This window comes from Mytilus trossulus, chromosome 11 (genome assembly GCF_036588685.1).
Source record: "Mytilus trossulus isolate FHL-02 chromosome 11, PNRI_Mtr1.1.1.hap1, whole genome shotgun sequence".
NCBI lineage: Eukaryota > Metazoa > Mollusca > Bivalvia > Mytilida > Mytilidae > Mytilus > Mytilus trossulus.
In genome coordinates this window covers 36,874,235-36,892,827 of record NC_086383.1, presented here as the reverse complement: position 1 = coordinate 36,892,827, position 18,593 = coordinate 36,874,235, and the positions used below count along the sequence as shown (strand labels likewise).

Sequence of the window (18,593 nt, the reverse complement as noted above, 5' to 3'; positions counted from 1 at the left end):
TCTTTCAAATGCAGATTTTCCTTTCAATGAAGACACAAGATCCTGCAAGAATTCTGCTGAAATATGCCCTTAATATATATGGGATGTACTGCATCATTTTACTCTCGCCAACCGTCTTCTAAATTTGACCGGATAGGGGTTTAGCCATGCGGTCCAATTTTTAGTTTGAAACGAAGTACGTAAAACATACTGTTTCAGTGCCGTCTCACAGGAAGGTAACCTGATTAAACTTACATCAGTCTTTACTAGTGGCAAACTTGAATAATTATTATGATGGAGGGATTTTAAAGAGATAGTTCTAATCATAAACCTGTGATATTATGTTTCATGCCAAAACATCATTGTCAGTATTACCGAAACTCTAAACACAGCTGAAATAGTCGTGCGTGACCTTCGAAGTCATGTAGACAGTTTGTATACTAGTACCTTCTCCAAACAGAGACGAAGTTGAGTCGCATCCGGTAAGTACATGTGCAGCAGGCAATAGTTAACGAATTGTTAGGGAAAGACAGACACATAGTTATTGAATGGGTGAAAATCTCCGCCAATTATTTACACTGCTAATGTTCCACATCTGCAACCACAACTCGCTTGTATGTGACCTTTTTTTTTTTATAGTAGCGAATACACAGAAGAATTACAATTGTATAAGAGGTCCGTATTATTGTTCTTCCACTAAATATTTCCCTAAAGTCCGTGTCAAAATTTAAGGCATTGGGTATAGGCCGACTCTTGGGTGCTGAACAAGCTACGACAGCTACAAATGTATGAACAGTGTTGGTCCCTGAACTAGTATATATTTGTTTTAGGGGCCAGCTGAAGGACGCCTCCGGGTTCGGGAATTTCTCGCTACATTTAAGACCTGTGGCTGTTGTTTTTTATATGGTCGGGTTGTTGTCTCTTTGACACATTCCCCGAATACTTCTCCGCTCTATAATCCGATACACTTTGATGGAAGCTGCATGTAGTCTCTGTGCGGCGTTCGGCAGACTTTATAGAGTTGTTCGTGTCGTAGCGGTCAAAAACATGTGCTACGCCATAGAAATTCATTGGGATAAATTTTTCAATAGTAAGCTTTAAAGGACGCCGTATGTTTTACTTTTTTTAGCATTAATAAATTGAACAAATGCCATACCATCTCTTATTTTAGTTGTGAGTGATGGTATAAAGGAAGGTGGAGAAAGTGTACAAGGGACTTAAGATTCGAATTGCTTCACAAAATCTGACTTGCATGCTTTTCTCATGGTGCCGTCATTTTGAAAAAGGGATAATGGAATGGGTGCGACAACAAATGTTCTATGATAACATCATCTCTTCATTTTGCCAAAATCAGTGCACGTCTTATCACAAGATATGGGTTTATGCGACCTGAAACTATTTTCCCTGATTTATATTTAAGGTTTGTGTTTGACTTTGATATTGAACTATATAAACTCCTTGAGATCTTAAGAAAGAGCACTAGTGATAAAATGTTCACACATGTTTAAGCCTTCCTCGACAACTGTGAGCAAAGAACCTCGAATATGTCTTGAAGCATGTATTCAAGAAGAGATATTGATAAGACATGGAGGGTGAGATTTCACACCAAAGGGATCAGTCATAGATCATTTAGATGGTTCACAAAGGCAACAACATGTTCTTCATCTCTTTTAATTGCTGTTGGCTTTGTTTCTTCTTGTGAATTTGCATAACTTGCAGCAATTCCATCCCTTTTCAGCATTACACGACTAACGGATTTTATGAAATGTCTAGTAGGGGTCCATCTAACAAGCGCAGACTTTTGATTTGTTATGCCTACAGTGCCACCTAATCCCCTTGAGGCTTTTATAACGGTGTTTTCTGTTGCCATGTCATAGCACTGTTAAAATGTCCAGGAATCTGTCTAAAAAGCAAAGTAGCCATCTATAAAATGTGATCGAAAGTTCTCAGAAAATTGAAGTATATCGAATATCCACCTACGTGCGGTACGGTTGGTTACAAAAGTATAATGTTACATTTGAGATGACGATCTCAAGAAAGAGACCAATATCCCTCTAACATTTGACAGCTAAATGTCTACTGCTCTAAGGAGCATATTCCAGTATGTAAATGTAAGTAATACACCACATCCCAATTACGTATATGTATCTATAAGAGGCTGTATATGAGCTTCGAATAGCTCCGTCATATGAGCGTTATGAATTTTGTCTGGCTTGAATTGTTGAAATAGTGCTTCTGAGACAATGGCATTCGATATAATGGATTACCAAATGTACAAATGTATGAAATATCATATAAATGTTAATTATCTTACATTTTGCGTTAAGAAAATTATAAAATTAAATTGGAACGAACTCTTTTAAATGCAAAGTAGTCGTAGTGTTAAACTTTTACCAAAACTCTTTAATAACGAATTAATTTTGCTAAACTTTATTTGAAATCGTTAAAATAACATGAATAATGTGTTACAACAATGTTTATGATAACAGAAATCATATCACGGATGTTATTTAACAATGTTGACCTCTAAACTTTTCTTAGTCGATTTTTCGTTCAAGTAAACTAACGTACTTCAAAGCCCATTTTACGAAAATTGCACCGTGCGATTTTTTGACTACAAGTCAAAATGTTAAGTTTAACCTTTGAACTACCAATACTGTGATTTATAGCCGTATAGTATGAATGACAATTAAACTCCTTAAATAAGCGACTTTTCCTTACTCGGTCACCGTACTATATGTGGTATGGTCCCGAGTTCAATCTTAAATAAAAAAATATATTGTTACTGTAACATGTGTTAGTAAACAGTAAATAGTAATAATGGTACCAAGACTATAATTTAGTACGCCAGACGCGCGTTTCGTCTACATAAGACTCACCAGTGACGCTCATATCAAAACATTTATAAAGCCAAACAAGTACAAAGTGCAAGAGCATTGAGATCCAAAATTCCAAAATTCCAAAAATAAAATCCAGTAACATTTGGCACTCCTTACTTTAAAAATAAATATGAGTACCAACAATACTGTAACTGCGATCTTATTCATTCTGTTGATATTTGTTATGTCACAAAAAAAAAAAAAAAACATTTACAGATAGTTGTTGTCTTTCGTATATCATTGGGTCAACAGGCACAACACCAAGGCTAACCGTGATAAGCCCCGTAACGTGTAATTTGTGAATGAAGTGATCCCAAGATCTAAAGAACAAAATAATCTTAAAACAAATATTTACCACTGCAAATATGCCAAACGAAATGAACAGTAGTCATAGAGAACACTGAGTCATGGAATAATCGTTCGAATCTTAAATCATGTTTTGAAATGGAAAATCGTTTACCCATGGTGAAAAGAGAAGATAACTTACTATGACTTGTTTATTTTTAGTCGTGTATTAGCTACTTCCCTTTAGTTGATTGTTAACAACTTAATCTTATATGATAAATATAACGTGTTTATAAGTACCACACCTGGAAATGAATCTGATTTTTTTTTATTGAAATTAATAATCAATAATTTTGAAATAAGGTTCCAATTTCAGCAGCCCACGAAAATAGTGTGAGGCTGTTCTGTATTGGCATCAATAGGTGTTCTGCTTTTGGACGTCTAAAAATAGCCCTTAAAAAATTTTCCTGAAGTTTATTCTTGAAAGAGGTGTAATGCACTTCTGTAAATATCGTGTGTTTTAATATTAAAATATACGCAATGGTATTATACTTATGTTTACATTTCAAAAATCGATTTTAATGGCTTCGTTGGTACATTCCTGGTTATGGTTAAGGTGTAATTTTCCACCAGTAATATGTTTTTCTGAACTAATGGTGTGAGCGCTATGTAAGTATGTGGTATACAATTACGCGATATTTTTGGGAGTTAATGTTTCTGGAGCATGTATATGACTGATTTGGTTTTCTTGATAAATTGTAGGGCGGATAATGTACTGTTTCTTATCTCATAAAGTTTTATCGCAGGAATATAGAAGAAATAAGATTAAAACATTATAATTGATTATTTCGTTTAGTGTTATCCAAAAGATTTAAAAACAAGAACTCGTACTTATCATACTTTGACCTTTGGACTATAGTTTTGCACACTTTGCACAACTCGATTTGACCTAATCTGAGATACATTTTTTTGCCAAGGTTATTAAGTTCACATATAATGAATTCGACAAAATGTTAAGAGACCTTGAAACCACTTTCCTTTAAAATTTAAAGCGATGAGAAATTCTAGGACACGTCAGAAATTACATCCTATATACTTAGCACTTTTACAATAAGACTTATGAAGACCCATAGGTGGCCTGGGTTTTTTTGTCATTTGGACAGGTTGTTTATTTGACACATGACCCGTAAACATTCTCAATTTGAATGAACCTACGTTTTACCTATTTGTCAAGTAGGATCAAGGCTAACCTTTATAAATCCCTTAATGTGAAATTGGTGAATGACGTGATCCCAAGATTTAAAGAACAATATAATCTTAAAACAAATAAAGATTTTTTTTTTTAATTCTCGTTTCTTAAATATATAGAAAAGACACACATAAAGTATAAAAGGGAATGGATCTTTAACACTGAAAATATAACTAACGAATTTAACAGTAGTCACAGAGAACAACAATTCAGGGAACAGTCGTTTAAATCTGATATCCGTTTTTGAAATTAACGACTGTTTACACACGGAGAAAAGAGAAGATAACTTACTATGACTTGTTCGTGTTGAGTCGTGTATTAGCTGCTTCCCTTTAGTTGATTGTTAACAACTTAATCACATATGATAAACATAACGTGTTTATAAGTAACACACCGGAAAACAAATCTTGTGTTTTTATTGAAATTATTTCTATTTAAATGAACGTTAAAATATATAGTGTACACATTACATATGATATATGTTCCGATAGCTAAAAAAGAAATATTAGCGCTTTTGAAATATGCCAAACATTTTCGGAAACTCAACAATTGTACAACAAGTAAAACAACATGAATTCCGTTCTCCCTATTAGGTCAATTATAATTATAATTTTTTTTTAGGTCAATTATGAAATGTGACCTGATCATGCTGATATCATGCATATATTTTATAGTTCATCTCTGAAAAGAAGAAAAAAAGATATATGACTCGTTTGCGAGCTGGAAAAATCGTGGACTTGATCCGTATTGGTCTTTGAACTAAATAAAGGCAACAGTAGTATAACGCTACTCGAAATTCATAAATCGATAGAGAGAAAAAAACAAATCCCGGTTATAAGCTCAAACCGAGGGAAACGTATAAAAAAATAAGAGAACTACGACACAACAGAGACCTCCCGCTTTATATTTATAAATTATATGTTTACAAAATTTAGAATTTGGGAAATACTTAGGTTATTCGACCTCAGACATAGATAACCTTACCAGGATTTGGCAAAACTTTTATGAATTTTTGTCCTCAATGCTCTTCAACTTCGTACTTAATTTTTTGGATTTTTTTTTTGAATTCGAGCGTCACGGATAAGTCTCTTGAAGACGAAACGCGCGTCAGGCGTATATACAAAATTCAGTCCTGGTATCTATGGTGAGTTTACATAATGGCAGTGTTAATTATAACATTAACATGACAACCTTACACGATAGGGTTACAATAAATAAACAGATAAATTGGGGAAAATATAGGACAAGAGAAAAAAACGAATAATAGCCATCAGACGGTAACAGATTAAAAATATTTGTATACGCCAGACACGCGCTACGTCTACACGAAACTACGCTCAGATGTAAAAAAAAATTTGAAAGCCGTTGAAGATCGCTGATTTCATAAAATGACTATAGTATATATAATTTCATTAAATTGAGGTGGTGACTAGCTATAGAATGAAAAAGAATACATTAAAAAATCACAGCCCTGTAAGTCATAGTCAATGCAACGCCCAAAGTGACGTAACATTTAAATTTCTAAAACGACTAACACTATTGACTTAGGGAATTCCCAAACACAGTTTTAGTCTTGCAAGTAAAAAGAGTTTTATTATACCACTCTATACCAAACGGATATGGGAATATATTCATGCTATATACTATTCTATAAACCTATACTTTATGGCAGCCTATTTCACTAGTTAAAAAACAAATGCCTTTTCGAGACTCTTTTTGTTTCCGTTAGGTAATTTGTAAATCTTACATTAAAAACTTTGACCATACAATAAATGATACCAGAGCTCCAAAATGGACCTATGTGTTGCTTCGACCTTCTGATTATTTCTATGGCCAACATATCCGTATTTCTTTGTCAATCTTCCCTTACATACATAGACGTAGATAAAAAAAATATCGTAGGTAAAGTAATACTTGTTTTATTCTTTCTGCAAAAATAACAAAAAGATATAGAAAAAGAAGAACTAGCAAGAATTTCTGAATGATTTTCTTAAAAAATAATAAAAAAACATGAAACAATCTGATCACTTGAACAATCTAGACATTTATTAAAATTTTCATACTTCACTTAACTGCTTTAACTTTGTAAGTTATAATAAAGCTAAGAAGTGTCTATTTGAGTGCTCTGAATTGTTTCAGAAATACATATGTGTTCTAATTATAATGATACACAGTCATGTTTTATTGAGTCATAGTAAATATCTTTGTGCAGATAGATATGCACAAAATGTTCTGAAAGGAAATGCTGTCAGATTTAAAAATATAAAAATACATATTCCAAGTTAAATAAGTGTTATTTGTGCCTTCCAAATACAAAAGTTGTACATTTGATATATAAGGTTGTAATATTAAGGAATACAAAGGAGTAGATTGTTTGAAATCTAAACATTAAGACTTCATAACAGTTTTGACAGTGATACAAAAGACGGAATTATGAATTTTTCAATACCAGCAATATTTGTAGATCATCTCGAAATACTGAATAATGATAAACTTGTTTCACTTATTCCGAACACAGTTATACTGACATTTGATAGCAGGAATATTTGGAAATGGACTCGTGCTCTACATTTACGCATTCAAGCTTAAATCAAAAACCGACGACCGATACTTTATTCCATGCTTAGCATTAATGGATATGATAGCCTGTGTCATTGGTGCATCATTTTCTATAGCAGTTAATACTAATCAATTTACATTTCGAAGTAATCTTATCTGTAAGCTAATGTGGAGTGTGAATAAATTTACATCAATTAGTTCAGGACTTATGCTACTTGCCATAGCCGTGCAGCGATATATTAAAGTTTGCAGACCATTTAGATCAGTCATGACAATTAACAGTAAGCGTTTTGCCATCAAATTGATGATAGCCATTTCAATACTTCTGGTAGTTCCTAGTGGAATCCTCTATGGGGTAAATGATGAATTTATTGCAAACAATTATGAACATTATAGTTTATCGATGTACTACCGATTCAAATATCGATAGACGATACGATGTAGGATATTCCGTATTCCTCTTGTTTTTCTGTTTTACTGGTATCCTAGCAATATCGATCTTATACTTTTTTTATCATGAAGACAACTTATAAGCAGGAATCCTTTTGGAAGAAAAAGAGGTCAAATCAGAGCAGCAGGAAAACTGAACAGAAGAGTAATCAAAAGGAAAACGAAGAAACATCACAATCTTATAAAACATCAGAAATATCAGAACACAACCCCCCAACATTTTGAAAATAGCAGTGCTATCGGAGAAGATAGTCAAAGCACAAACAATTGTAACGACTTTAATAACACGACTGAGCTTACTATAAATAGGGAACAAGGAAATAGATTAGGCAAAGTGTTTACATGCATGATACGGAAGTATAAAATATCAGTCATGTTTTTAATTGTGACAGCCTTATTTGCTGTTTGATAGCGATTGGTATCAGCGTTGATTTGTCTCAAATGAAGAAATTTAATCCGAAATAAAAAGAGAAAAAAAAAGATCCTCAATGCTCTTCAACTTGTTTGACTTTATAAATATTTTGATATAAGCGTCACTGAAAAGTTTTATGTAGACGAAACGCGCGTCTAGCGTACTAAATTATAATCCTGGTACCTTTGATAACTATTAATCATACTTAGAAATACATCGTTATAAAAAAAAGTCGTGTGTTTCGTTTGTACATATTAATTCGCAATTAGACCTTTAACCTGTGAAAGATAACATGTTTTCCTGTTAAATACATTGACTAAATAATATACAAAAGTACTTAAACTGAGGATGAAACTCCCTATCTTTCCTATTTTCATCTTGAGTGTGTCCGTCCGATACTTTAGATTTTAATATTGATGGTTTCCTAATCTGTTTATTTTGAAACCACTTATTAGTAAGCTTTTAGAACTTTTATTTGATTTTTTTGTAAATTATTGACTTTCTTATAAATTTTGTCTCATTGTCATTTTGTCCTTGTTTTTTTCTGTTACTTATTCTGACTTCTGACTTGGACCTTTTTTAACATGTTTTTAGCTGATTTATTTGGTGAAAAATAACAGTTGTGTGCGTAATTTGAAAAACGTGTAACGAGACTGATACTCTATTTTGTTTTTAAAAAGTAATTTCAGTTGTTATTTGGTAGTCGCCACTATTCGACTTTTAGTTTTAGATTCATAACAAGATATAAACAATTATAACACCAACAAGATGAAGAAAAGAACATCCAAACATCTTGATGTTTTTTGTTCATCTTCCGAATACTAATAAACTACTTGTAAAATGTTGTTACTGGACAACTTTGCCATATAGATATAACATGTATAAATATGTGGTTTGAGTCCTGATGAGAAATCTCTCCATCCAAGTCACAATGTGTAAAAGTAGTTTATTAAAAGTCAAACTACGGTCTTTAACACGAATCATTGGCTCTCACCGAACTTCAAGCCCCCAAAAGTACTTATAAAAGTATAAAAAGCAGAAACACTGGGGAACCACATCAACAAAAGACTACAATTTAACTTCAGGTTCCTGATTTAGGAAATGTGCAAATGCATACATACATACAAGGAACCTCAAAATTATTTTCATTTTATAATATATTAATAATGTACGTTGACTTCACATGCGTGCTTCGCATATACATGTATATATATCTTATTCAACCTTAGATTAATCATACTGTAGGACAAGATGGCGTGCTTCATATCTTGATCTATAAAATCAGAATCTGCATGCATGACCAAAGAAACTTTCAAATTGGCAACTACCTATTTCGTAGAAGTAACATCACTGCCCATCGTACACGAATGTATGACATTTGTATGCTTTAATTGATATGTAAAGTTTGTGTACTGTATTTTAAAAATATACCGACTTCATAATTAGGAGTTTATAAAAAAAGAAGAGGTGATATGATTGCCAATGAGACAACTATCCATAAAAGACCAAAATGACACAAACATAATTAACAATTATAGGTCACTGTTCGGCCTTCAACAATGAGCAAAGCCCATACCGCATATAGTCAGCTACAAAAGCCCCCAATAAGACAATGTAAAACAATTTAAACGAGAAAACTAACGGCCTTATTTATGTAAAAAAATGAACGAAAAACAAATATGTAACACATAAACAAACGACAACCACAGTATTACAGGCTCCTGACTTGGGACAGGCACATACATGAATAAGGTGGCGGGGTTAAACATGTAAGCGGGATCCCAATTGTTTCTTTCGTAGAAACCAATTTAACACATTATTAGATAGAACGCTTTTCACACTTTGGTTGACCGATATAATATGTCTCTGTGTGAACTCACTCAGCAGTCTTAAGAGACAAATATTTGATTCAAATAGTTGTTATATTTGAACTGAGTGTATATCACCATGATAGTAGAATCAATTTAGACAATATGATTCTAATCGAACCGGCAAAACTAAATACACATTTATAAGAACAAACAACAAAGTGATATTGTGATGTAGAAAACATGGTGTTTTCAATAATTTCGTTCATTTGTAAAATGCATGATATTAAATTTCAACGCAAGAGTCCTAAAGGGAAGGAAACCCCCCTTTTATTGGCATCGACGCAGTGATGGTAAAAATACAAGGCATATAATTTATCATACACATGCGTTTCGTCTATAAGAGACTATTCATTAGCGACCTCATCTAAAACATAAGTAAGAGGATGTGGTAGTATTGCCAATGAGATAACTCTCCGCAAGAGACCACACCGACACAGGAATAAACTACTATAGGTCGCCGTACGGCCTTGAACAATGAGCAAAGACTATTGGTTGGCTAAAACATACAATAAATTTGATGAACATTTTTAAAACGTAAACATGGTAAAAACGTTGAATCATTTATTTTGAAAGAGTTCGATATCAGCTGTAAAATTGAAATGATCTTTAATGATGACTTGTAAATCACAACTTTGTAATTTTTATATGATTCATTTCAAACAAAATAAGCATAATTATCTCCAACTTATTTATCGATACAGAAACCGATCAAATAAGCCATATTTTAACAATAACCAGTTAGGTCAGCAACGTGTTCTAGTAAGTGTATCTCTGTAAACACTTGAAACACTTATTTTTAAACAGTTTAACATACTATAACAAGGTTATACAACACCGAATGTCAAACAATCAAACTCGTTTGAATATCTTAACCGCAGAATAAGCCAATTCCGTTCAGCTCAATTTGTAAAATGACGTTATGCTAAAATGTCGAAGCCATTGCCTAATATATGAACGCGCGCCTAATATTTTGACTAACATTTATACCTCAATATTTGTGTATTTCCTACCTTTATATATAATAGATGTTTATTAATCAACATAATTTTCTCAAAAGCATAGCATCCCTTACGATAATATAATCATCAAAAAGCAAAAATATCATGGAACAGCATTTAAATAATATATACTCATACATGTACATATAAAGAAATAAGAAGAAAAACATTCATTCGTTAAATGTGTGTAAACAGTTGTAGGAAGACGTTTCGCGCATCAACAAACTATACTTTCATTAGCGTATATAAATAATATAATGGTATATATTATCATCGATGTGTCCAAGACCTTAAGAATGCTTATTTAATTGTAATTGTAATTTACACTTTTGATTATATTATTCATGAAATTGGACACATTATTTACTTTCTCGCGTGCACTTAGGACAAGAGGACTTTATCATTTGATCTTGTTAATACATACGTTACAAGAATCATATCAGTTGTATGTATTGTATGTCATCTGTAGATGTAAGTATCAAAAAGAAGATGTGGTAATATTGCCCATGCTACAACTCTCCACAAAAACAGTGACACAGAAAAATAACAACAGTTACTATAGTTCATCGTATTGGATTCAACAATGAGCACAGCCCATACCGCATAGTCAGCTTGAAAAGGTTCGAAATGAGTTATTCATCTTCTTACAGTTTTGAATCAGTCCTTTTACTTAATTTGTATACATATTCTAAAGTAGTACAAAACTTGTCATCTTAACCATAAAACAATCAATAAAAAAACATGATATAAGAGAAGAAAAACATAAATGTAAAAAAGATGTAGCGGATATCTAAAGACATTCAAACAAGTTAAAAAAAAAAACTTACATAAAAAAAAGCGTACTTTGACCTATAATGATTTGCATTTACAAATTATGAATCGAATGGAGATTTGTTGCATTGAAACTCATACCACATCTTTGTATATCTTTGACATAGCTAAAATAGAAAAAGACAAACAGACAAACAATAATAGGCCCAAAAACATAGAAGACCAAGGACTGATCAACACGAACTCTAACGTAACTTTGGATGATCTCAGACGCTTCGGAAGGATAAGCACAACCTCAGAAAGACCAAATGACATAGAAATTAGCAATTATATGTCACTGTATGTCCTGTCATAATGAGTAAATCCTAAACCACTCAATCAAAGCTACATTATTTAATACATAAACCGTCCTTTTTTTATCAAACATGTATTAGTTATTATTACTTTTTTGAAGTGAGAGTTATGGTTAGATGGACATTGATTTATTCTATGTACAACAGGTTATACAATGATGAGAATAAAGGATGAGAATAAAGGACGACAGTTCATAACGATAAAGGGTAAAAAACTGAACGGAGTAGGGGCATTAAGGCATGGATTTGGGCCAAAAAAATCAAATGTTTGATATCTATTTTCAAATTGGCACACAATTTTAAAGTTGCATAGGTTCAAGTAATATAAAAGAAAAAAACATACAGATTTTTACCAAATGACGTCAAAATTATGTCATGATATGTACAATTTTAAAAAAATACAGAATTTATTCAGTTTTCCATCATTATTTCTGTTATCGAAACATCGTGCGCATGCACGAAACAACAACATAATTTAACAGCAGCTTTATTATCACTTTTGACATAATACCAGCAAATGTAAATTTGTTTTTTGGGTGGGCACATACTTTTTTTTATCTAAAATATACATATAATTTGTTAAAAAAACAAGGAAACGCGCGAAATTTTACAAAATATGCAAAATAAATCATAAATTGTTGCAATGAAAACTTGTTCAATGTCAAAATTGTTTTGTTTCTTTGAGTACCTTGTACTGTAGTACGGGTTAAAGTTATTTAATAATACATATGATAACTTTTAAATTTGCAATAATTTTTGGGCCAAAAAGGGCCTTATTGCCTCTACTACTTTTCTTTTTAACACATGATAATAGACCACAGTACATAACGAGAAAAGGGTAGAAAACTGACATTTTCATTTTTTTACACATGAATTTAAGAAGGAAGTGCGGAAAACATAAATTTAATCGTTGTCGATCGAATAAAATCATTTCAGATTCAAAGACGTTTCCTGCGTGTACAGGACCGTTTGTTACAATCTTTAAATTGATCACGACAGTCTTTGTTCGGCGAAAAGCTACTAAATTGAAACATAGATAACAAACGACAAACGGTAAATTAAGGTCAGTTGCCTATTGAGTAGTAAACGAATAAAACTTATAGTAAAAAGGTAGGTTCCTATATATTTATTAGTAATCAAGATTTATACAGAAATTAAACTTTAAATGGCAAAAATATGAAAAACAAAATAAAAGCTATTAATGAGACAGCACGAACACTTGTAATTCTAAAGTGGTAATGAATATTGACAGTACATAATATCAAACATATGATATCGAAGAAAATACAATTTTTTAAATGAAATTGCGTATAACAGAGTTGCTTCTTGTCCAAATTCAAAAATAAAACTAGGGTCAAACCTGTGTTAAGAGACCCATCAATGGAGAGCAAGAAAGTAGTCTCTTAAGAAATATTGTCTTTTAATACAGGTTTTATTTATATAAAATGTACTACCGAGGGATCTAAAATTGGTGGTCTTTAAATACAGTTTTATGGTTAATGCAGGTGGTCTCTAAAGCAGGTTGGACTGTATGTTTATAGTGACTTCTGGTCCGAGACCACACTTATTTCGTAGTGCATTTCCTTTTAAAAAATGAATGCAAATTAAAAAAAAACCCACCTGCGCTTTCTCAAGATAAAAATAGTTACAGTATGTTGTACTACTTTTGGAACAAATAATATCAAGTTATAAAAAAACTGCATCGGCTCAAGCTCAAAATATGGACAATATTATGTTAAGGGGATCTCGAAATCTTTTGAAAGCTTCCGACGTGCTAATTGTTAACCTTTTTCAACTGGGTAAAATCACTTCTTTACGTTTAAATTCATTTCCCATTTTTTGACAGTGTCATTTCATCCCTGGACTTGCTAACTGAGGCATTAAACATGAAGAAATACATTTGGAAGGGGTATACATACACTTGACAAGTAACACACTGTCCACACTATGGACTACTTTTGAGGACTCGAATAATGTATAATGCAGACATGTCCATTGCTTGTTTTGGGATAACAAAAAATGTAAAATATGTTTGGTGTAATTACGTTTGGAATACATGGTTATATGGTTGACATGGAACAGCAATTTTAACAAACACGCAGTCTTTAGCGCTATTAACATTAACATTAATAATACAAGTAATTGCCATCAATGTTTGATTGCAACACTATTTTAATCAGACATATGTACTCTGTATTTTAGATCTCTAGATTCAAACAAGAAAGATGTCTTTTTCAAACGAAAGCCACAACTACATATATCTCAAGGAACTCAACAATGCTATGATTAAGTTATTAATACCAAATACCGTACTCTTATTTGCGTTTCTAATCACAAGCCTTGCTGGAAATGGCTTAGTTTTGTACGTTTATACATTAAAACTTAAATCGAAAACGGACGACAGATATTTTATTCCGTGTTTAGCTTTTGTTGATATTATTACATGTAGTACCGGCGCATCATTTCTAATTTCTTTGAATTTCAATCCCTTGAATTTTCGAAATGACTTGATATGTAAATTGATCTGGAGTTTAAATCATTCAATTGCCTTAATTTCGGGTATGTTGCTATTAGCAATTGCTTTGCAACGGTATATCAAGGTCAGTCGACTATTAAACTCTTCCATGACTCTGAGAAGTAAACGATTGACAATTACAGCAATCATCATAGGATCTATAATTATATCAGTACCTTGTTTATTTTTCTACGGCGAAGCGGAAGTTCCATTGAAAAATAAAAACAGAACAATTACGGGGTATAATTGCGGAGCTGTGCCAAATGTGAATCGAAATTTGCTACTTGCTTATTCAGTTACACTGTTGTTGATAAGTTTATCGGGGATTTTTGCACTCATCACATTATATTCTGTAATACTTAGTATCATTTACAAGAAAGAATCTGTTAGAAAGAGAAATAATTATAGACAAAACGTCAATGTACAACACGGTTTAGGAAATACAAACAACACAGATGGATCAACTTACACTGATGCTGAATCTTACAGCACAAATATGGATTCAACAACGACAAGCAACCAACAACAGACTAATGAGGGGAAACCAACAATCAAGGAGAACAAACCAACTGTTCCCGCTGGAATCCGTATAAGGTGGAAATCAAAAACTTTTCGAATCCTATGTCGAATAATGCACAAACATCGATTCTTTATAATGTTTTTCCTTATAGCGATTTTATCTTGTATTTCTTATCTCCCTAGATTTGCCCTGATGATTACAGGATCTGTGATATCAAATTTCTGGTATGAGTTAACAGATGTGGAATACTTCATAGCTTTATGTTTTTACAGAGGATATCTTTTAAATACTGCTGTTAATCCTGTCATATATTTGGTTTTCGACACGGACTTTAGGTCTTCGTGCAAACAACTATGTTGTAGCGATCGATGAGACCATATAAAGTTTGAACGAATAGACGTTTTTTTCAATTGTCATTTTGATTCTTAATTTCTTTGAAAGGTGTAGACCGCTATATCCACATTCGTCATAGACTCCGCTGAGATCTGAGCTTTTAATTTTCCCAAGGAAGACCTGCTTGGAGTTTTCCATAGGGAGAATTTTGCTGAAATTTGCGCTCTTTATTTCAACATGAAAACTCTTCTTGTAGGTTTAAATCACAGTAATGTGCTCATTAAAGTTAGTACACCATTAAGTATTTCATAACGACAAAAGATTGGTTTTTATGTGTAGATGCATGTTTTCTTAAATTTTCTTAATGTGTGCTTACTATGAAAATAAGGAGGAGAATCAAACAAACGATTGTGCATTTATTTATTTTGTTTTTGTGTTATTATTAGAAAAAAATTAATGAGTCAAAAGTCTATTTGAAATTATATATTGATTAATGAATGGCAGGGTTTTATGCTGTCAGCTAAAGTCACGTAACTGTGGTTTACGTGCGAGGTTTTACACCATTCAATCCAGGTTCAATCCAGGTCCAATCCAGGTTCAATCCATGCCTGTACCAAGTCAGAAATGTGACAGTTGTTATCCATTCGTTTGATGTGTTTGGGCTTTTGATTTTTCCATTTGATTAGGGACTTTCCATTTTGAATTTTCCACGGAGTTCAGTATTTTTTGTCATTTTACTTCTTAATGGTATTGATAGTGTATAAAAAATAAAACTTTTTTGTCGTGGTGTAGAAAAGCATCGACCATTCTGAAATACAAGTTATTAATCTAGCCGCAAATAGAATAAATTCAACGGGGTTTACCATTAATCAACATAGTTATTCTCATAAAAACATAATAAAATTATTGTCTGTAGAATTTTATAAATGTTATTGTATTAATTAAATATATTATCAAAATGTATTTATTCAACTTTACATGATTAAATCTACTTCAAATAAATCAAAGAGTCCTTTCCTGTGTCGAAGTGTAAACGTTTCGCATGTATATTGAGATATTATTTAAATAGTTCAAGAGATATTTCAACGAAACAGGAAATTAATTAATGACAGAGATATTAAAAAGGAATTGACCCTTAATTAGATATAGGAAGATGTGGTGTGAGTGCCAATGAGACAACTCTCCATCCAAATAACAATTTAAAAAATTAAACCATTATAGGTTAAAGTACGGCCTTCAACACGGAGCCTTGGCTCACACCGAACAACAAGCTATAAAGGGCCCCAAGTATACATATAACACATCTTATAATTGTTCGGTGTTTTATTCTACAGTCTTGTTTCTACTGTTATATGCATTCTGTTCTTCTTGGTACAATGCTATTTTCTAAAAAAAAAAAGTTGCATCTTAACGAGTGCCACACATGGATAAAGATCGGAGTTCCCTTCATGCGCAACTGAGATCACCCCTAGTTTTTGGTGGTGTTCTTGTTGCTCAAATCTTTGAATTTCTATGTTTTGCTCTCTTTACTGTTTGCTTTTTTTTTCTTTTCTAGGACCTATATTGTCAGTTTAAGGAGTTAGACATAGGTTAAGGGAGATAACTCTTAAAATCATCAGTACGTTTGTGTCAACCATTTTCAAAATTATATTATAAGCTTCTAGGTTACATAGATTATTTTCAATCTGTTTCAGGTAAATGCTTTAAATACATTGATGAACTTGACTTTTACAAACGCTTAACTGATTTAAAGATTTATCTCCCTGAACCAAGGTCTAGCTCCTTAATTTCGAGTTTAAATGTCTCTTTGGTATCCATATTCCCTTTTCTATATAAAGGTTGTCCTAACTATAGTCTTCACATTTACAGCATCCCTTCATGATTTGTTTTTGTCTCTTCATGTCTATACTGATGATTTACTACCAAATGTAACTTTATCCTTTAACCTACTTTCCGCTATGTAGATGGTGTTCTCTCACTATATAATTCAAAATTTGGTGAATTTATTGAGCGAATCTATGCAATCGAGCTAGAGATAAAGGACACAACAGACACAATGAATTCTGCCTTATATCTAGACTTACATCTAGAAATTGACATTGAGGGTCGGTTGAAAACAAAACTTTACGATAAAAGAGATGATTTGAGCTTCCCAATTGTGAACTTTCCATTTATATGTAGCAACATTCCAGCAGCGCCTGCAGACAGAGTATACATCTCCCAATTGACAGGATAGATACGAAATTCCCGACTTATATTTTCTATCATAATTTACCTGATAAAGGGTTGCCGCTTACATGTAAGCTATTTAACAAAGAGTCCATAATGGTGAAGTTGAAACCATCCCTTTGTACATTTTACGGACGCCATCACGAGTTTATTGACTGTTATGGAATAAATGTTTCACAGATGATATTGGATATGATCCTTTCGTCGTTAATACAATTCCCTTCCCTTTTCATGAATGTGACCTACCGAATTAGACTATATACCGGGTTTGTAAAAAAATTACCGGGTGCCAAATGTGGAGCAGGAAATGCTTACCCTTCCGGAGCACCTGAGATTTCCCAAAGTTTTTGGTGAGGTTGATGTTGCTGAGTTTTTAGTTTTCTATAATGTATTTGCTATTCTATTATTTGTCTGTTTTTTATATGTTTAGCCATGGCGTTGTTGGTTTATGTTTGATTTATGAGTTTGAAAGTCTCTCTGGTATAATTCGGTCCAATTTTATCATATCTTTATTGTATATTGTTTTCTGTGTACATGTATCAGGCAAGCAATTTATATTAGACTATACGATAAGTTTGTATTTTGTGAACAGCTTGAAATAAACTCTTTCGACTTCTCTTATTATCTCATTTTGCAACTTGAAAACAAACATTCAGTACCGTAAAGTCTTGAAGCTATATCCAGAAGCCGCAATAAGAAAAATACTGCAACATAAAGGATTTGTTTATATTGAAACAGTTCATCACATCTCTCTTTTCAACATATTCAATATTCTATGATATAAAAAAATGTTGGAAGCAAATAACATACAAAAATAGGCAAAATCCAATGTAAGGTAATTCCTGAATTATAGATTGTAAAAATGCTTTTAAAAAATAGGTGTTGATTTGAAGAAAAAATCCTTTTAATCAGAATATCTACTTCCTTTGCTAAGTGTAAGTATACCGTATGATAAAATACGTATCCTTCCAATTGATCGTATCAAAAAAAATTAATCAGAAAATGTATTCGACTTGTCTTATGCTTGTTTCTAAAATGAACAAATACATGAAGTTACATCTTAGTTTGAGAAAGAATTTCCTTTTTTTCTGGAAATACAATAACTCTTGATTGGTATGTTTCTTCGTTCAAGCATTAAACATGTTTAATAGCAAATATATGAATCTGGGAAATCACAAAATGACTTTTTT

General features: G+C 32.3%; 1 protein-coding gene across 1 annotated transcript; it reads left to right on the top strand.

Moving 5' to 3' along the window:
- Nucleotides 1–12,804: 12,804 nt before the first annotated feature.
- On the top strand, nucleotides 12,805–16,150 carry LOC134691050 (5-hydroxytryptamine receptor 1D-like). Its single transcript, XM_063551249.1, has 2 exons — nucleotides 12,805–12,916; nucleotides 14,009–16,150. The coding sequence occupies exon 2, from the start codon at nucleotides 14,032–14,034 to the stop codon at nucleotides 15,211–15,213; it is 1,182 nt and encodes a 393-aa protein (XP_063407319.1). The 5' UTR covers nucleotides 12,805–12,916; nucleotides 14,009–14,031; the 3' UTR covers nucleotides 15,214–16,150.
- Nucleotides 16,151–18,593: the final 2,443 nt, after the last annotated feature.

Excerpts from the sequence above, each read along its gene's own strand:
- LOC134691050 (XM_063551249.1), top strand. The coding sequence starts at position 14,032 with ATGTCTTTTTCAAACGAAAGCCACAACTACATATATCTCAAGGAACTC.